The following is a 21,928-nucleotide window of genomic DNA, read 5'->3' as shown; positions in this document are numbered from 1 at the left end:
ATCTTTGTAGTTTGCATGTTCTTATCCCTCATCTAACTCTTTCTACCATAATTATTTCTTTAAAATATGCATTTGAGACTTTGGGGCTCAGTTTGAGAGTGTAGAGCACAAGGGGGAGTTTTGAGAAGTTAAGGAAAACACATCTCCAAGCTAGAACTACCATGGTTATTCATTGGGTTTTGTGTTAATATTTATAAATCTGGTTGTGTGTATCCCAATTTCAGCATGGGTCTTTCACTCAGATCGTGTGCTGCTGGCAAATAAATGCATGGAAGAAATAGCCAAGGAGTACATGTAGTTTCCATATAGACATCACAATTTTCATGATGGTTGTACGAGCTAGGGATGCATAAATTGATAAGCGCGAGCTTACAGTATTTATAAGGCATGGCCTACATGATACGAGCTCGGCAGTGTGTTTAGCTCGGGGTGAATTGAATATATGGCATGTCCGCAGATCCCCGAAGACCCGAATACATTATACGATCATTTATGGCCAGCCTGTGATAGTTACTGCCCCAGATATTAGGAGTCTATTTATTTCATCATCAGATCATATCCTAGTATAAATGGGAATATTCCATAATAAATGTAATAAATACGCAAATCCGTGATTGATTCACAAGGTTACCCAAACCTGTCCATGAAATTTCTCTATAAACACTGAGAATATTGGACAGGAAAAAGGACGATTATTCTATAATATCGAAACTCTGTCAAAATATAGAGAGAAAAGCAGTAATAATATAGACTCGTGGACTAGATGGATTTTAACCACTGAACCACGTAAAAAGACCAGTGTTCTTGAGAGTTATTTTCTTACATCGGTTTACCATCAAGCACTAATTCAACCTTGTTGTTTTTTTTTATCAAGAAGAAAATTACTTCATTAATCAACCAGCCATGCCAAACAGAGTACAATACAAACAAACCTTATAAACCAAATAGAGGGGAAACACCCTCCAACCCGTGCAAAAGAAAGGCAACCAAAAAGGCCCTAAACCAGATTACATTGTTATCCTATCTATAAACCTTTGCTCTTGTATAGATAATTTCCTATTTTTACATTGAATATTCTGTACTAAATCTTAGTCTTAATCTTAGAAGCAATGCTATTAGCTGACCAAGAATATCTATAAAAAACACATCTATTTCGATTCCGCCAAATACCATACACAACTACTGCTAGAACCGAGTTGATAATATCAAAATTTGTTCCAGGCTTCCTGCTAGAGAGCCAAACCAGCCAACTAGAAAATTCAGAAGGCCAAGCTTGAAAACCCAACCAGCCAAATATGATGATCAATATCTGCCTGGATAGACAGCAATCAAAATATAAATGGGAATGAGTCTCAGTAGAGATTCCACAGACAGGACATAGAAGAGAGTCAAGAGCCACACATAACCTGAGCAAATTATCACAGGTTAAAAGCTAAGAGTTTACAGTTTGCCAAAGAATAAATCCGTGTTTAGGAATGGATAGCCGGCACCAAACAACTCTATGGTAGTCAATTTGTTGTTGACAGAGAGAGCTGTTATACAGTTTTGAAGGGTGGAATTTTCTTGAGAAACCAGCAGCTTTCAGCACTTCACAGCTGAAGTGATCCCTGAGATTACACAATTTCCTCCAATACCAGCTAGTGTCTGAAGGAAGTTTATAAGACCAGAACTCTGAACCTTTTAAGTATATAGAATTGATCCACTTAACCCAAAGCAAATCATGCTCCTCAGTTATAGCCCATATATACTTAGCTAGTATAGCTCTATTCCAAGCTGAGTCATTCCTGAACCCAAGGCCACCATATACTTTCGGGAGACAGACCTTAGACCAATAAGCCATATGAATTTTACTCCTACTACCATTTACTCCCCAAAGAAAGCCACGGCATAACTTTTCAATCTCAATAATACTTTGAGGAAGTATAAAAATACCCATCCAGTAGTTCCGTAGACCAAAAAGAACTGAATGAATGAGCTGGATTCTACCAGCAAAGGATAGGTGCCTACTAGCCCAAGTATGTAATCGCATTCTAAATTTTTGGATTATGATGTCACAATCTTCATGCTTCCACTTAGTTGGTCTCATAGGAACACCAAGATATTTGAGGGGAAAGGACTCTTCAGTAAGCTGTAACTCAGCAGCTAATCTTTTCCTATCTGTAGTGGAGACCCCACCAAAATAAACATGCGATTTATTAGCATTAACTTCCAGCCCAGTAACAGCACTAAAATCCTCAAGAGCACCCTTGATCACTTGAACAACAACTAGAGTTCCTTTACAAAATAAGAGCAAATCATCTGCAAAACATAGGCTTAGCAAGTTCAGACTTTTACACATAGGATGGTACCTGAAAGTAGTATCAAGAGCTGCCAGTTGAAGCCTCCGAGTGAGAAATTCCATGATTAGGACAAATAAAATAGGCGACATAGGATCCCCTTGCCAAAGCCCCTTCTCACTCTTAAATTTTCCTTGAACTCTTCCATTCATGAGCAAGAAATAAGATGTGTTTTCCAAGCATGTCATTATCCATCTGATAAATCTCAAAGGGAAACACAAAGCTTTTAAGAGATCTTCAATAAACCACCAATCAACAGTGTCATAAGCTTTACTGTTATCCATTTTGATTGCACACCTAGGTGAAATAGCTGATCTCCCATAATTCTTGATAAGATCTTGAAAAATCAAGACGTTATGAGCTATTGATCTACCTTGAACAAAAGCTCCCTGATTAGATTGAACTAAGACAGGAAGGACCTTAGCTAGACGAGAGCCAACCTTGTTATTTTCTTAATTCACTATTGGCGAAAAACTGCGTCAATAGTTTGGTGCTTTCATTGAGAGGAAAATTAGTGCTTTCATCAAAATCCCAATCAAATCTCATCATGGTGGTCACTCGCTCGATGCACGACAATGAGATGGAATAGCCTGGTGGACAGGAGGCCCACCATACCGCTGTTTCAAATGAACATGGCCCTTAAGTTCAGCAACGACCGAGAAAGCAACCAGTGGGCCACTAAGATACTGGGAGTTCAGCGTCATTTCTGCCGAATCCAAACCCAGACTACTTAACTACAGTAGAACTGGAAAACATGCAGTTAAGGAGCCATATTGCTAAGGCAAACAGGAAAATCGAGGAGGTTTTGGCCCGGTTACCCCCTCTTGCAACCGACGTTAATTTTGGAAAGAGGCAAAGTGGGTCTCATAAGTCCCACAGGAATAATCGATCCAAACCAAGTCGGTCAGTCAGAGCTGCCACCCCAAGTTCTGTGCCCATAGCGCGAGATCGCCAAAATGCTCAGCCTGGTGGCCCTCCCAGGGGTCATCGGCAGGTTAGTCGATCGGTTAAAACCGTGACCCCAAGTTCAGTACCACCATCACATGTGCATGGGAATACCCATGGCAGCCCACAAGGAGGAGCCGTGGCGGGCTCATAGAGGCAAAATGTTCTGACCAATCTTCCTGTGTCACGATCGGATCGCCAGGCCCAAAGAGCTAGAAATGGTTGGGTGGAGCGACCGTGGGCTAATTTAGTTCGCCCTGGTTGGACAAGAATTGCCTCGCCTGTCACGCATCCCCCATCACCCATAAGACATCCAACACCGCCTTGTTCTGCACGGGATATTCCTGTTCATGGAAATAGCAGGAGAAATCCTCCTCCATTTGCTCCTACTTATGTCTTGCGGACCCGTGTCAGTAGTCTGGATCCTCAGCCTCAACGGCGAGCAGTGAGCTTCGCTAATGGAAGTTATTGGACTGAGAGCCATCGAAGTGGCAGGTCAGAAGGTGATATGAGAAATCACCTGAGTTCGGCTCTGAGTCCCCGATTCGATCAACAACCTATTCTGCGAGATCCTTTAAACTCGCAGAGAAGAAATTCAGCTTGAAATGAAAGAGTTAGTTACACTCATCACAAGGGAAGTCCTTCTGAGGTACATGATAATGAGAATGTCAAAAAAAAACCAAGCCCGAACTTGGAGGGACAACAACCTGCTGAACGCGTACGATAGGACGGGAGCTGTTGAACAGCCCCAAAATAACCAAGGAACCAGGGACCAAACCCTCAAAAGGTTAGCTCAGATGGAGGAGCTGATGAAAAGGCTCCTATCGAAAAAAGAGAAAGATGAGTATGATTCAGAGGATCAGCTTGAGCTTTTCGCCCCGAATATTACGGCGACTGCATATCCACAGGGTTTCAGGATGCTAAATTTGTCAAAGTTTGATGGAGATGGAGATCCGTCTGACCACTTGGGGATGTTCAACACCATGATGATGGCCCACAACATCGGGCCCGAGCTAAGATGCTTAATATTCCCCTTGACTCTGATTGGGCTAGATAAACAATGGTTCAAACAATACAAGAAGCATTCAATCAGCTCGTGGAAGTGATTTTCTGCTAATTTCAAGAGAGCATTCAGGGCTTCTAAAGCAGCTAGGATTAAAGATGACTCTCTGGCAAACGTAAAGCAACAGCCCAGTGAACCATTGAAAGCATACCTAAGCAAGTTTTCCAATGCTGTTGCACGAGCTAGAGACACTGACAAGAGTTCTAAGCTCATGGCAATGAGAATGGGAATCCTTTTTGGAGGTGACCTGTGGCAAGAGCTATAGAGGAAAGGAGTTAGTACTGTTGATGATTTCTTGAACCGAGCTCAAAGGTGGGTTAACCTAGAAGAGGCACGAGCTTCCGTCACAAGAACCAGCCAAGTCCCTGTCCAGCCCGTTGGAGCGGTAATTGATGTAGCGGCTACGGCTCAAATCGTTACCCAGAATAACCAAGGGGGGAATAACAAGAGAAAGGGAAATGGTGACGGTGACCAGAACGTAACAAAGAAAAACAAGTCTGTGGAGAAATTTAAACCAGTTTACACAAGATATACCGATCTAACAGAAACTAGAGAACACATCTTCTTGGAAAATTATGCTCGCCTTCCATGGAAGAAACCAAAACCATTAAAGAATCAAAGGGCGAAGAGAGACCCTTCAAAATTCTGTCGATTCCATAATGATATCGGTCATAATATTGATGACTGTAGACACCTGAAGGATGAAATCGAGACTCTCATCAGGGCAGGACCTTTGGCTCAGTACGCCCGGAATCGAACAACTCCCAGTCAGCCCGCTGGACAAAACACTCTGTCAGCTCCGGAAGCACTAATGAATTAAACCAGAGCTTAGGTGATTCAAGACAATCCTCCTCCGATAACAGGAGGAGATATAGCCACCATTTCAGGAGGACCTCATTTGGCAGGCATGAGCAGAGGTGCCCAAAAGAGGTATATCAACAAGCTGAAATCCCATAACGGAGTCGAGTTTGTCCCGGAGTAATGGTTGTCAAAGTAGCAGCGATTGGAAAAACAACCAATCAGTTTTACAGAGGAAGATGCCAGCCATGTCCAGTTCCCACATAACGATCCTCTGGTGTAATGACCCAACTTATGCTAGACTTTGGACCATTAATAACTACTATACATAGACACTAATCTTTAAGAAAATATACATATGAAATAATCATAACTTCATTAAAACTGTAAAAAAAAAGTTAAAATACATAAAATTCATAGTAGGATATGGGATCCCATTGTTTTGAAAATAAAACATAACATAGCTTAATTCTTAAATCTTAAATAAAATGGTTACAATATTAAGTGTGGAAATACATAGAAATCATAATTAAAAGACTTAAACAACTTCATCCTCGAATCGTTCGCGATGTCCACCGAATCCATTCTCCCTCAATACACAATCCCAAGCCACCAAGAATCTTCCCGCCACCATAACTATTTTTCTGCACATATAAAACAAAGGAATGAGCCTAATGCCCAGCATGGAAAATCTACTAAAAGCATGAAACATAAACATAAACATAAACTATAAAAATATAACATATTCTATAATCATATATCATAATTCTAACCCATGTACATGGTAACGATTGGGGTTTACTAACTAAGCAACTATAAGCCTCATACTATAATGAGGTTTGCAAGTTAAGCAACTATAAGCCCCAAAACATAAAAGTGTTGGGGTTTTCTATTTAAGCAACTATAAGCCCCAAACATACATAACATATAAAAACATACTAGAGCATAATCATAACATATAAACAACATACCATAGCATAATCATATAAGCATATAATACCATCCTATTTTCCTTACCAAAATCTAGGATGTGAGAACAAGGATGAGATTTTGGAACACTCCTAAAAACCATAATTGAGAAAGGTGAGTATTCGAAAAGAAAGAGATGAAAAGGAATGAACTAAACCACCGAGAAGGTACTTACCGACAAGAACCTCAAGTTCAAAGAACTTAGATGCCTAACCACGAATGAAAACAACGAGTTAGGAATTGAGTAGAGAAAAACTATAAAAACTAATGAAACAATATAGAAAGGAACTAGAATTAGGAATACCTTGAATGCACTATAACCGAACTACACCTCGATATCAGAATACACACTATTATCCTTACTTCCCAAGTGTTTAATAAGCTTAGAATGATTAAACTTATAACCCCAACCCAAGTGTTTAACACTCTAAAGTAAACCTAGTAGCTTGAAGGCTCTGAACTCAGCTTGATGAATGAAGAAATGGCTGGGTACTAGGTCCTATTTATAGAGTTCAAGAATGAAAAGATCTTCTTTTACCTTGAATAAAAATAATGACTTTTAATTGAAAATCATTTGAATATTCGTCCAGCAGAGGCTTAAGACTCGGTCAAAGAGATTCTAGACTTATCAAGAGGCTATGGAATAAAAAGGAGCTCGGTTTCAAAATTATTTAAAATTCATGCCCTAGAGCCGATATATCGCCCATGGTAGGTGATATATCGCCTGGGCTGATATTCCTGAGGCTCATCGAAGTGATTGTGCGAAGTTACGTGCTTTTTGTATCCCCGTGTGGCGATATATCGCCCCTAGAGCTGCGATATATTGACATACGCTGAAATATTATACATGTAATTACACTTTTTCAGCCTAATTTGAATTGAGTAAATAGCTTTAACTGAGTCCTATAATGATTTCAAAGCTGCTGGCAGACTCTGGAATTTTCAAATATTACTCTTAATAAACTATTCCTCAAAAATATTTAATTTCTCATTAAACATGCACATGACAAATGTCATTATCTTATTGGGTCTATCTAAACCATATAGTATAATAAATATCATCTTCATAATCAGTCATATTAATCAAACCTTAGGTTACAATTAATATTCTTAAACTATAGGTTAAACTTATAAAATCTACAAGTGTTGCTACGAGTGTCCAACTAAGTCCCGGCTTGAACCAAAATCCATAGTAATAAACATACTATAACTACTACTAGCTATTATTATTACTACTACTATCTAATTAGCTAAGTAAAGTTCTTGCACTCTACATCTAGTGATAACCGTTCAGCTCGCCAACTAGAGAGTTAGGAGGACGGTAGTAGATAATGGAAGTTCCGTGAATCTACTCCAATGAATGTATACTGTTATAAAGTTATGCCCTTCGGGCTGAAGAATGTCGGGGCTACCTACCAACGGTTAGTTAACAGAATGTTCATTGATCAGATCGGGAAAAATATTGAAGTGTATGTCGACAATATGCTAGTCAACTCCAAGACTGCCGATAACCATGTTTCCGATCTAAAAGAATGTTTTGAAATCTTGAGGAAATACAATATGAGGCTAAATCCCCAAAAATGTACTTTTGGAGTAGCATCGGGAAAGTTTCTGGGATTCATAGTCAATACAAGGGGGATAGAGGCGAACCCAGATTAAATCAGGTCATTATTGGAGATGCATTTTCCCAGCTCGCATAAAGAAGTTTAGAGCTTGACTGGAAAAGTGGCGGCATTAAACCGATTTATTTCAAAGTCCACTGACAAGTGTTTGCTCTTTTACAACTTGCTCAGAGGAAATAAGAAATTTGAATGGACTGAGGAGTGCGAGCTGGCATTCCTTTCCCTAAAGACAAATTTAACCGAAACCCCAGTATTGTCTAAGCCTATATCTAGAGAGCCCCTGTTCCTATATTTGGCCGTGACAGGAAATGTAGCCAGCGCCGTGTTAGTTCGGGAAGAAGACCGTGCTAAAAAATCATTGTACTATATAAGCAAAAGACTTCTTGGGGCTGAATCACAATATCCGCTGATAGAAAAGATAGCATTCTGCTTGATATTGGCTTCTAGGAAGCTTAGACCATACTTCTAGTCCCATTCAATCCATGTCATGACCGACCAACCTCTAAGGCACGTTTTGAAAAATCCTGAAGCATCGAGACGTCTATTAAAATGGGCAGTAGAACTCAACCAGTTCGAGATATGGTACACACCACGGACCTCGATCAAAAGCCAGGCCCTTGCTGATTTTGTGGCTGAATGCACCAGATTTCAAGAGGAGCTTTTGAAAGAGCCGGTGCAGGAGTTATGGAGAATATTCGTGGACGACTCATCTAATGAGAATGGATCCGGAGCTGGGATCATATTGATCTCTCCAGAGGGGCATCGATTACATATAGCACTGAGATTTGGATTCGAAGCATCAAACAACAAAGCCGAGTATGAGGTTTTGTTAGTCGGGCTTAGAGTGGCAAAGGAATTGAAAGCGAGGGTCGTCCAATGTTGGGGGAATATCAAGCGCGTGGTGCCAAGATGGCAGCTTACCTAGCTAAGATGAAGAGAGAGCTATCGGAATTTGAGTACGGTGCCGTCAAATAGATCCCTTGTGAGTAGAACACTAATGCTAACGTTTTGGCAAGGCTTGCCACCACCAAGGAAGCTGAGACATTGAACGTTGTATTGGTGGAATTTGTGGAGACTCCAAGCGTGGCAGAAAAAGTGATAGAGGTCGAGATGATTGACACAAGGCCGACTTGGATGACCGCCATAGTGGAATACCTTACAACAGGAAGGCTACCTGAAGAAAGAAAGGATGCGAGAAAGATACTCTATCAAGCTCTGAGATATGTGATAATAGATGGAACATTATATCGACGTGGTCATTCACTTCCTCTTCTATGATGTGTTCTGCCTGAGGAGGCTAAAACCATTCTGCAAGAGGTGCATGAAGGCTTTTGTGGAGATCATGCTGGGGGGCAAAACCTAGCCTTGAAAATATTAAGGCAGGATTATTTTTGGCCCACTTTAACAAAAGATTCCATCTCCCATGTTCAGAAATGTGACAAATGCTAGCGCTTCGCCATAGTCCCCCGAGCTGCTCCAATCGAGCTGACGATGATCTCATCCCCGTGGCCATTTGCAGTATGGGGCATTGACTTAATAGGATCCTTGCCTATGGGAAAGGGAGGAGTTCTCTATGCGATGGTGGAAATTGATTATTTTACAAAGTGGGTAGAAGCCGAGCCTTTGGAAACCATCACCTTAAAGAGAGTCCTGGACTTTGTGGTGAAAAACATTGTATGCCGATTTGGGCTCCCTAAAAAGATCGTGTTAGATAATGGAACCCAGTTTGACAGTGATCTCTTTACCGATTTCTATGAAAAGCACGGAGTTATTAAAAAAATTTCTTCGGTTGCATATCCACAGGCCAATGGATAGGTCAAGGCTGTGAATAAGACTCTAAAGGCGAGCCTTAAGAAAAGGTTAGATGAGGCCAAAGGAGTATGGCCTGAGCAGCTCTCGCAAGTACTTTGGCATACCAAACTTCCCACGGGACTTCCACAAGACACACTCCTTTTTCCTTGACTTTCGGAAGTGAGGTCGTCCTTCCTGTTGAAGTAAAGGTAGCCACGCACAGGCTAAGGACATTCAGCCAGGAGCAGAATGATGAGTTGCTTAACGCGTCTCTTGACCTGATTGATGAGAAATGAGAGGATTCACAACTATAGCTCGCACATTACCAACAGAAAATCACTCATTATTTTAATTCCAAGTTCAAAAGATGTAACTTTGGTTTGGGCAATTTAGTTCTCCGAAAGGTCTTTTTGGCGAACAAGGACCCTAAAGACGGCGCTTTAGGTCTAAACTGGGAAGGACCCAATTAGATCGTGGAAATTTAGCATGAGGGAACTTTCAAGTTAGCTTGGCTTAGTGGAGAAACATTCCCATGGACCTAGAACGCGATGCACATAAAGAAGTATTATCAATAGTGTTACCAACCATCTATGTAAGGCTTAGTTATAAAAGCCATTTAATTAAATAATGGGGGATTGTTATATAGTTTTTCCTGTTCGTATGGTTTTAAATATTTTTCCTTTATAAGGTTATTTATAAATTAGTTCATGTATTAATATTTTTAAAAGCAACAAAGAAAGTCTTCGCATTCTGGTTACTTGGGGGGCATATAACCCGAGGTCAATCAAAGCAAGATTGCAGATTTAATAAATAAAATCCTAGATACAACCAGGTACAAAAATATGCTGGATATAACCAGGTCGGAAACATAGAAGCTTGAAAAATTAATTATCCGACGGCTTTTTAAGAGCACGAGGTGTCAATAAACCTAGCACGAACTAAGCTTAAATTAATTAAAATCCTGGATACAACCAGGTACACAAATATTTTGGATATAACTAGGTCAGAAACTTAGAAGCTTGGAAAGTTGAATATTAGATGGCTTTCCTAAAAGCTTGAGATGTCAATAAACCTAACACAAACTAAGTTTGAAATATTTAAAACCCCGAATATAATCGAGTCTAAGGCCTAACACATAACAGGTACGATATAAATAACAACATTAAATTTGGAAATAAAAAACTCGAAATATCTATCCCGATTTAATGATCGATTCCTGAAATCCTGAGTGTGCAAGTATAAGAAAGCACAAACATGAGGAATGATCAAGGAAAAGACAAATAGATTAAAAGTTAGATACAAGAATTAAAATTCAAGTTGTCCTGAGGAGAAAAACCTCGAACTAAGCCCAAGGGCAATTGTTTACAATCACATATAAAAAAAAAGGAAAGAGAAATAAAGAAGGCTTCATCAAGCCACTCTAGGGCGTTCTGGGGATGTGACCTCCTCAATCTCCTACTCACCCGCAATGGAAGGATCCCATGTCTTTGACGACTCTTGCAAGATCCGAGCTTTGAATTTCTTGAGGTATGGATCCCACAGCTCGGGAGCCATGAAAGAGAAGTTGACATCCTGGTTAAATGCCCAAAAATGATACAACATGTCTTCCATGGTAGACAGTGAGGCCACTTTCTCTTCTTTAACCGCAGCCTCAGCCTCTAGCTGCTTTGCTTTGGCCTCAGCAACCTCGACCTGAAGAGCAGCCAAGGCTATCTTTGCGGCCCTTCTCACTTACTTAAGACGATGCAAGGGTGAACTTGGCGTCATACTCGCCCTTTTGAGCAGCTACAAAGGCAGCTTTGGTGGCCTACTCGCCTTCTTGAGCAGCAGCCAGGGCGGTCTTGGTGGCTTGGAGGTCAGCCCAGAGTTCATCATTCCTAGCCCTAGCTTGGGCTATACTGCGGTGCTGAGCTAGGGACGACTGCAAAATAAAGAGACAAGTTACACGCATATTTGGGCAAAATGAAAAGAAGAAAGTCACTAAGGAACGGTATCTGACTGTGAGGGTCATCCCCAACGCTGACTCCAAGATGTTCTCCGAGCTCCGCTCTTCTATCATCCTCAGATCCCTCAGGTTGGCTTTGTAAACGTGCTCCACCATGTGGTTCACTATCTCATAGAAGGTCCCCAGAAAGGTATCAGGGATCTGCTCCAGATCCTGAGGATCGACCGAAATGTGCACAGTAGCGGTAGGGACAAGAGGAGCTGGGGGATCACCTTGTATTACCTGATCCTGAGTAGGCGCAAACCAAGGAGGAGGTGGAGGAGGAATCCTTTTCTCTATCACGGTGGAAGCCGGAGCTACTGAGCTCATACCTTTCCCCTTAGCAGGGGATTTGGAGGCATTTCCTACCGTAGGAGGCATTTTCTTCGTAAATCGGGGCTTCTTTATGACAGGACCCAGGCTGGACTTTCCGCCCTGGAAAGCTGTACGGAGGTTAGGAACTCTGGATCGATCGATTTCTTCGTCTGGAAAAAAATGAGGGAATTAATACATAATTAAAGTCACAAATTTACATAAAAGAAATAAAGAAAAGTCATACCCTCCAGGATGGTGGAGGAGTCTATTATCACGACTTCTGACCTTGGGATTACTGGAGGAGAAGGGGAATCTAAGTCTAGAATTTCATGGATTATGGGAGGTTTAGGCTCAGGTTCTACCTCTGGGCTAGACTCGTCTACAAATTGCATAAAGCCAGGGGCAAAGGCGCCCTGGAGCAAAGAGGGCCACGACCTACGATTGGTCCCATACTCCTCAAAAGATGCTGACCTAAAAGTCGAGGTGTTATCTACGACAATAGTACCTCTAGGGTAACTCGTATCATGGCGCAACACTAAGCGGTCCACGCACTGGAGCAGGGTAATGTTACGATCTGGATTGGTAGGGTGGCGGTGGACGAGCTGGTTTAGGTTAAATCTAACTAGCCTAAAGTCAGCAACAACCCTATCTAATTCCATTTAGGGGTATGGGTTACCTTGCCCGGAGGGCCGGCTGCTGCCGTTGATGCAGCTCGTTCTAGGTTAGGCCCTCGAGCAGACTCGGGAGCCCACCTCTTTCGCACAAGAGGCATTTCATCTTCTTCTTGTTCCTCACCTTCAGCGGCCTCTGAGTCTCCTTCTGGGGGAGGCGGGAGCTTGTGGACTACTAGAAGGTTATTCTGTGTCCTTCTTAAGGCCAAAGTCTGGCCTTCACCGATCAATTGGCACACCAGCATCATGACGTCATTCACGAGCTGGCGATAATCCTTCCCCCGAGGGTCGAAGACTTCTCCGTCCTCGTGAATATGGCTGCACAAAAAATGGTAAACTTAATTAGTATAAACACAAGGAGTATGTCTACTAAAACGAGAGAATGACTTCGCAAGCTGAGAAAAGAAAGAAGACATATGAGGACGGTTGAAATATTGATGCTCACAGTTGCGAAACCCGTTCGACATAAAGAATCGATCCTTATAGTCGTTCGGGTGGCTAGGGAGCTCGATAACCGAGGCTGAGTTTGGGAGTCTGGTGAGGTAGTAGAATCCGTCACCTCGCCCTCTTTGCTCTGGGTTGGCCATAAGGCAGAAGAAGTAGAGGATATTTGTCAGAGTGGGGACCACCCACTGATGCTTTAAAAATATGTATTTCAGCCCCGACAGAAGTCGGTATGAATTTGGGGGGAGTTGAAACAGTTTCAATTTCACGTTGTTGAGGAAATCAATAAAATTTTGGTCTAGGGGAAGGAAGGCCCCCTCCTTTAAGTTCTCATCACTCCAGGTCGCGAATTCATCCTAGAGGGGTGCACAGCTCCATTCCCCTTCGAACGAAGGTCGGGCAATGAGAACCCCAGAATCGACCTCTATGTTGTGGCTAAGCATTATTTTATTGACCCTTCCTTGGGTCTTTATTTTGGAGACGATTGTCTCTGCCTCGAAGAAAGTGTTGGGGTCAATCACGATCTCCCTCTCTACCGCAGGGCCGAAATCACTACAACAATTTTGACTATATGTTACATTAAAATATAACATAAATGAAGAAGCGTTATTAATGTGTAAGTGAAAAAAAAGGAGAATTAATTATTTTTTAACAAGTCATGTATGTGTTAGGCGCCAAATGAAAAAGAAATAAGGCGCCATGTGAAACTTTTGGTCTAATCCCTCATCTGCTCTCATTGAATCCTTAAACCCTAAACTACCCAAACTAGCTCCCTAAATCAGTGTCGCCTCCTCTTCCTCTCTCTCTCACTTAGTTTCCTCAGCCCTCTCTCTCTCATGCGAGTCGCTGAAATGCACCATGACTGTGCCAGCTTCCCCGTCATTCTTTCTCTTTGATATCTCTCCCGCTGGACCTCTATTTTTCTGTGAGGTATTTTGTTTTTGTTTTTTTAGCATTTAGATTTCAATTAATATCATATAATCAATGTATATATATATATTCAATTTATTTGAGTCGAATGCCATTTCAATAGACACCAATTTCTCAGCCTAGAGAGAGAGAGAGCGAGAGAGGGAGTCGCACACAGAGATGGCGGGTCAGATTGTTAAAGCAAGGAGGGATGGAGGCATGCATGACGTGCCCTCTTTGTAATAAGATCTTGAGCGAAGCTACTACCATCTCTCTCTGCCTCCACACGAGTATGTTCCTTCTCTCGACTCTTTCTCTCGTCAATTCTTCTTTTCTCTCAAGTTTTTTTATGATTTTTGTGATCTGGGTTTGCTTTGTTTTTGCGTTTTGTGTGTCTGGGTTCTTCATGTTTTTGTGATTTTTTTTATCTGGGTTTTCAGCTATTATGGAATTCGTTTCCAATTTCTCGTCGAATCGTTGTGTTATTGATTTGCATTGCACGACCTGTTTGTTAATTTCAATTCCATATGTGTAATTTTTCTTCTTTGCGTTTTGAGTTGCTCCTTTTCTGTTTTGGTGTGTGATTGCTCTAATATGGAAATTTTAACGAGGTGAATGAGGCATTGATTGAGTTACACAACGTGACACAAACTTTTGCTAGAAATATTCAGCATTCCTTTTCAGATTCTGATCTTCGAGTTCTAATGGATACACTGAAGGCAGTGTACTCTCCCTTTGAATCATTTAAACAAAGGTAAGCAATCATAAACTTTTTTGCACTTCCACATTCTTCTAAAATATCTAGGTTTTTTTTTTGAAATTTTTTTTCTGTTATTTTTTCTTCGTTATATACTAGATTCTGTAAATGCTATGTTCATTTTTTGATTAAAGATTGAATATGTATATAAGGTATGGACAGATGGAGCGGGCCATCCTTTCTTCTGAAATTGCTGGGGTGGGGTGGATCTCAGGGGAGCTGTTACTCGTGGTGTGGGTGCCCAGGGGATTGAACTCAGTGAAACAATTCGCAGGATGGAGGAATCTATTCCCCATATCATTGTACTTCTTGAGGCAGCTGTAGAAAGGTGTATCAACTTTACTGGTGGTTCTGAGGCAGATGAACTAATTCTTGCTCTTGATGACATAATGTTACAATATATCTCTGCTTTACAAGAGACACTAAGATCATTAAGAGTGGTCTGTGGAGTAGACCATGATGGTGTTGGTTCAAAGAAAGAGATGGGATCAGACAAGAGAGATGGCAACACTGCACAAAAAGTTGAATTGATTTCAAATGAGGAGGAATGGTCCATTGTTCAAGGGGTTTTGCAGATCCTCACAGTTTCAGACTGTTTAACTAGCAGGTCCTTTGTTTTTGAAGCTTCCTTGAGAGCTACTCTTGCTAGATTAAGCACGACTTTGTCTCTGTCAGTATTTGGTTCAAGTGTGGACCAAAGCCCATCACATGTTGGTGATGACAGTAATGGAGAAGCATCTGTGGGTGGAAGGGCTGCCTTGGATGTGGCAGCAGTGCGGCTTGTTGACATTCCTGAGAAGGCCCGGAAGCTCTTTAACCTTTTAAGTCAAGTACATGATACCAATATTTCAATTTCAGAGGCATATTAGTTTTTAATGACTGAAAAAAGATTTTGTCGCATTCCTTCCTGGAACTTCTTGTTGGGTAAGGAGATGATGCTCACAAGTTTTACCTTTTGTTATGCAGTCTAAAGATCCCAGGTTTCATGCACTTCCTTTGGCATCTCAAAGAGTCACAACATTTGCTGACACAGTAAATGAACTTGTATATCTGAATTATTCATTAGTATGGAAATTTTCGAATCCGAATTATTCATTAATATTTTTATTGTTTTCTGTTCTATATATCTGATCTATTTAGTCTCTATTGATCTTGCTCCTCTTAGTATAGTATATTTATTTATATGATAGATGTTTTTGATCTGAATGTGTTATACTCTCATGTTACTCGACGTTATGGTGAATATCTGGCCATTTAACTTGCAACACTGAAGCTTTTTTAGTTGTTGCGTTATGACCTTAGGCCTACCACAAGGCAATTTAGTGCAATTTTTGATCCCTTGAAGCACACAACAACACCCTCCCTTTTTCTTTCTCTCCGCCTCAGCCCTCAAGCGACAAGCAAGAACAAGGGCCCAGATGTGGTTCTCTTTTTTTCTCTATCTTCCTCTCCATGAGTGTCTCATTCTCAGGTGAAGTTTTATTTTTAGCTATATATATATAACTAATTAACCTATGTATACATATGTTTGTTTGACTATTTAACCTTAGTTTTTGAACATAAATTTCAATGTTAAGGTCTACCGATTGAATGATGATGGAAAATGGGATGATCAAGGTTGGGCATGTCACTCTTGACAATTTGGAGGTTTGTTCTTTTCCTTGATCCATTCTTATGCACATTTAGTGTTACAAAATTTTACAAACCCTTTCAAATAGAGTTTTTTGGTGGTTGCTATATATTGTTTGTATTATGACTGAATGTGAATATCATTTAGTCATTATTACACAATGAAGAGAAGAGCTTGGTTTTTTTTTTTTTTGTGATGGCATTACTTTTGCATTTTGTTAGTGCATATGGAATTTTTTGAAAGCAAGAAGGTATTTTTTGAAAACATCTTTGGTGCATTTTGCTACTGGTTTAATGGCTTAGAATATTTATTTTGCTATTGGCTTTGGTGTATTTTGTTACTGGTTTGTGTTGTTTTTTTACATCCTACATATTGTAGAATTGAACATTCACAGAATAAGTGAAAATAAATGCTAACATATACGTAATAATAAGTTTCTTCTTTCATTTGTAAGGAGACTCGTACAACTAGAATGAACAGTAGATGAAAAGCAGTGGAAAGGCATAACTGAGTTGTAACATTGTGTCAAATGTAGGATTTGTAGGAAATTTCTGAGGTAATCAAACTATACCTACATAAGCCTTCTTTCTTCTAGCCACTTCTTAACTGGCATAACTTTATCATTTTCGTCCTTCCACTCATTGGCCACCACAGTTACTATGCGGTTTGCTGAAACTTTTGCTCTTGCAAGTTCTCACTCTAGAGTCCTCTTTTCCTCCTGAAATTTTTACTCAAATGAGGTTAGCATACAATAATTGTTAAAAAGACAACAAGTAAATTTACTTGACTCACATTCAATTCTTCTATCTGTCATTTGTAATCGTGAATAGCATTGACTGCAACTCCTCCAGCTAGAACAACCTCCTTAAGTTCTTGAATGGTTTGGCTAAGCTTTTCCACCTCCTGAACCTTTTGGCAGTTTGTTTTCTCAAGGATTCTATTTTCTTCCTGGACATGTTACACGTGTCAGTTACCTTGACAATTCAGCCTCACCATATGTATATGCCGAACCAACAAAATAGAATCTGCTGTGATGTTATAAATACCTGGCAGATCTCAATCTGTGTCCTCAACTCAAAGTTCTGGTTTTGAACCTCTTCAACTATCAAAGCTCTTTCTAGCCATGACCTGTCAAAAAAGTAAGGGCTTGAATTCTAGCCATGACCTGTCAAAATGAAAACGCCTCCATTAGTCTTATTTGAAGTACACTCATAATATTTGAAAATATCTCATGAAAGACCATAACTCACCTTGTGCTCAAGAATATTTTCAGTGACAGAGACTTTTTCATCCATTTTTTCAACCTCGTTCTTGAGCTGGAAAGGAAATAACAACACAAAAAAACTAACTTCAGACACAATTTAAGTGTTAGAATACTGAATTTATTGTATGTGAAACTCAAGTGAATATAGTAGGCTGGTAGAAATTTCTTCGGTACCTCTTCTACTGCCTTATCTTTAAGAGTTTCAGTTGCTCTCAGTGACTTGATTTTACCGTGAGCAACACCCAACTCCCTTTCCTTTTCTGCAAAATGATGGAAAAAAAATAGTATCACTATAAATGCCTCTCGGTTTACTTACAGGATTATATGAACTCATTATTAACTTGTTAAAACAGTGAAATACAAATATACTCATAATACATATTGATATACATTATTGTATTCTCTTAATGGCAACAAGTTGTTTGACAACTTTGATTTTATTTGCACTGTATTCTCTTTTCTTATTTATAGCTTTGGTAAGTTATAGTTTATATGATAGTTATGGGATTGGCTTTGCATTCACTTGTTATATTATTTATTTATTTTAGTTTTCATCTTGCAGTTGTTCCCAAGCTTTGTTTGAATCTTCATTTTGAATCTTATTCTTAATAGTGCCTACCCTAAAGTGAGAAGCTTTTTCACTAACCTCTATTAAAAACTAACACATCAGTGTAGATAAAATCAGATTATCACCCCCACTTAGTTAGCATGATAATGTTTTCCTGAATTTTGCATTGGGTGTGAAACTGGAAGTACAAACTAGAATTTGAACACTAAACTCTAAATGTGAACTAGTTGTAGTTTTAATAGATCTTTATGCTACTTAAATTCTTCCATGTACAGTTTTGAGATATTGTTGCAAGCTCAAATAGGATTCTGTTAGTTATGTTGCTCTAAGTATTTTGCTATATGCATATACCAGCTTTGTATTCTGTTATAGACTATCAACTGTATTGCATAAGGCTTCTCGAGTTTAATATTATTAATGAACCAATAAACTTTCCATGATTCTATTGTTTAGCCATAGCTTTGTCTTTCTATATATAAGAGAGGACTAAATATATACAAGAAAAACAAATTATTTAACATTGCTTGGTTCTTTAATACACTTTACAACAACTTTGATAATCATGATTTTCCGTATAAATGAATTTCTAAGCTTTGCCTTGTGAATGAGCTAGATGACAGCTTGCTTCTTGCAGCTAGCTTCTTGGACTATGCTAATTAATTCCATGTATTATTTATTATCCCAAATCATATTTAATTTCTCTTTTAAAATAAATTATTTTTCATGTATTAAATCTGATTTTATTTTTGATACAGTAATCATCTACACATCCTATTTTCAATTATTTGGTCCTCCTTTTAGTGTATTGGTTATTCCAGTAAGCTTTATTGATTATAGGCTGACTTGTCTAAGTGTACTATTTTAGTTTACTATTTACTCTAAGTTTAAGCATTAATTATTTAAACTCTTGTGTAGCTAAGCAAATCAACTTTACAACAAAGACAAGTGCACAATGGAATAGATGATGAATTGGAGGGTGGAGCAAGCTTCATGGTTTACTTTTTGTGTATCTTGTTATGTTTCTCGTTTTTACTTTTGAAGCACAAGATGTGCAAGACTATAGAATTTTATTATGTATTCTTTCAAATTCAGGTTAGAACTAAGAACTTTTGTAGTGGATAGTGTCATGGTTTGAAGTAGTTTGTCTTCAAATGTAAAAATACTCATGGTTTATCATATATATTGAATATTTTAAATTTTTTGATCTATTTAATATTACACTTGTGATCAATTGTGATTTTTTTAATCAAAATACAATAATAATTTTTTTTTATAACAATTAAAAATGTATATTACAAAATAACAAAATGTTATTACTGGGAGAATTTACAATAATTATGGTTGTTTTGTATAATATATTATAATTGGGACAAAAAGTTATAATTTATATAATAGAATGAACTAAAAATGTTATAAAATGATCAAATATAACAATTTTCATAACAGTTGGAAAGTGTTATGCATAAAGTATAAGATTAAACTCCAAATTTATAATAAAATACTCTAACTAAATGTTATTATTTGAATATTATAGCAACTAAAAATGTGTTATTGAATAGTTTAAGATTACATCGAACATAACATTCGAATACTGTTATAGAAAAGACAGGATATTTAATAACAGGAGTTATGTTAGCGTTTTCAGAAGCGTTATCAATACTCTCGGTTAGCAGTTTTTAAGTGTTATGAATACTGTTTTTTCTTGTAGTGAATGAGGAAGAGGAGATTCGGAGGTGATCTCTTTTCCCTTGTTGGTTTGTTGAGCCGACGAGCCAGGTGCATTTTTCTTGGGTACACTCTTCTAGGGTACGCTCTTCTTGGGTGCCATTAGATCGCCTAATGAACAAGAATGACGACTCACTTAGTAGGCGACCTCAAATTTTGTAAAGATTATGACATGTATGTACGGGGGAGAATGATATCTATGATATACGAGCTGTTGATGGTGAAATCTCATCAACGAAATTAGATCGGAAAACTCAAAGGTAAGTCAGGTGATGTTTATATAAGAACGTAAAATAAACTTTAAGGAAAAGTAAACACAGATCAACAATGAAGCAAGTCTTTGTATATTTCTCAATAGCCTCTGCATACAATGAATTTTCCAACCCCTCTCAATGTTGAAGAGGGGTTCCTTTTATAGGGTGCTCTAATGGCTCCTGAAACATTGTGGTCCATGGGACCAATTCGTACACCAGTACACTATCAGGACAGTGGTATCAGATGTAGTGGTGTCGGCTCTGGTACATGGTAAGAGTTTGTGGGAGCACCTCATCTTTTGTACTCGGTTATGCCTCCACTACTTGCTTCGTACGGGTGTCAGAGGTGGGCTGGTGAGGACCACAACAAGTACCTCATTTGTACGACCACTACCTATCTGTTACGAATACCATGTCCGTACTCAGATTCCTTTCGACTTTGCATGAATCCCTATGAGGCAATCCCCACTTCATTCCTAAGGGTACGTGGAATAGGTTCTTGACCTTACCTCATGTTAGACCCACAGCAGGAGTGGTGTCCCGTCACCAGCTCCTATCAAGGGGAGCGACTGAGCCCCTCTAACGAGGCCCACTATATAGGCAACTCTTAGTGGCATGGACATGACGTGCTGAGGTGGGGATGTCTCATGCGAGCCCCTGGCGCGGCTGATGCGTAGGCGAGGCGAGGGCGTGGTGTCGGCCTCACAACCACCTGGCGCGGTTGATGTGTGGGCGAGGCGAGGGCGTGGTGTCGACCTCGCGACCCCCTGACGCGGCTGATGCATGGGCGAGGCGCTGGTGTTGTGTCGGCCTCGTGAGCCCTTGGTGCGGCAGGTGCATGGGCGAGGCGCTGGTGTTGAGTCGGCCTCGCGAGCCCTTGGAGCGGCAGGTGCGTGGGTGAGGTGCTGGTGTTGAGTCAGCCTCGCGAGCCCTTAGCGCGGCAGGTGCATGGGCGAGGCGCTGGTGTGGTGTCGGCCTCGCGAGCCCTTGGCGCGGCAGGTACGTGGGCAAGGCGAGGGCGTGGTTTCGGCCTCGCGACCCCCTGGAGCGGCTGATGCGTGGGCAAGGCGCTGGTGTGGTGTCAGCCTCGCGAGCCCTTGGCGCGGTAGGTACATGGGAGAGGCGCTGGCCTCGCGAGCCCTTGGCGCGGCAGGTGCGTGGGCGAGGTGAGGGTGTGGTGCTGGCCTCCCGAGACGCTCCTGCACCTGATCCTCCTGTGCAAGACGGGCCTCGCTGGGGTGTATGTGGCTGTGACGCGCGAGCCGCCTCACTGGGTGCACTGAGAGGTGGTGCGAGGCAGTTGGAAGATGACGGTGGCCCAAGCGTCCCGCGGCTCAGACTTGTATTTAGGCTTTCTTGGGACCTTAGCATGTGCCTTGAATCTTTTACAAGCCTGGAATCTTGAGCATCCACAAAGGCCATACTTCACGGCTCACAAGATGTTGCTTCCCTTGGGACCATCTCCCGGTTTCACAAGACTTATAGGTCTGAGCCTGATAATGTGACTAAGTTTCCTTTATCCTTGTATTTTAACCATGTACTGAGGATTTTTTTCTTGGTGGATTGTTGGCATCCACACTTGCCCCCCAGTCTATAGGGAGGCCTTTAGGCGTTCTTGTAGACTCTTCTCTTTCTTTTTATTTTCTATTTTATATATATATTTTTTGTATTTTTCATGCTCGAGGTCCTTTGGAGCCCATGCGAAAGGGGGTTCGATAGGTCTCTCTTTGGTGCACCTTGATTGTATCTATAAGGATATGTTGACCCTTTAGGTTCTAGCTATCCTTTTATCTGCTTTTGCGCGCGCTTATTATTTCTTGCGAGAAGCGTCCTTCTCGTCATTTGGCATAGTACTATTTTTGCAAGCGTTCTCTTTGAGACCC

The 21,928-nt window shown here is 40.4% G+C and overlaps 1 protein-coding gene across 1 annotated transcript; it reads left to right on the top strand.

The window, feature by feature from the left end:
• The first annotated feature begins 14,814 nt into the window (after positions 1-14,814).
• LOC133825074 (conserved oligomeric Golgi complex subunit 7-like) lies at positions 14,815-15,735 on the top strand. The gene is made up of 2 exons (XM_062258069.1): positions 14,815-15,434; positions 15,571-15,735. The coding sequence occupies exons 1-2, from the start codon at positions 14,880-14,882 to the stop codon at positions 15,733-15,735; spliced, it is 720 nt and encodes a 239-aa protein (XP_062114053.1). The 5' UTR covers positions 14,815-14,879.
• The last annotated feature ends 6,193 nt before the right edge of the window (positions 15,736-21,928 follow it).

Source organism: Humulus lupulus, chromosome 3 (assembly GCF_963169125.1).
Source record: "Humulus lupulus chromosome 3, drHumLupu1.1, whole genome shotgun sequence".
NCBI classification, from domain to species: domain Eukaryota; kingdom Viridiplantae; phylum Streptophyta; class Magnoliopsida; order Rosales; family Cannabaceae; genus Humulus; species Humulus lupulus.
This window is presented reverse-complemented; position numbering and strand designations above follow the sequence as displayed.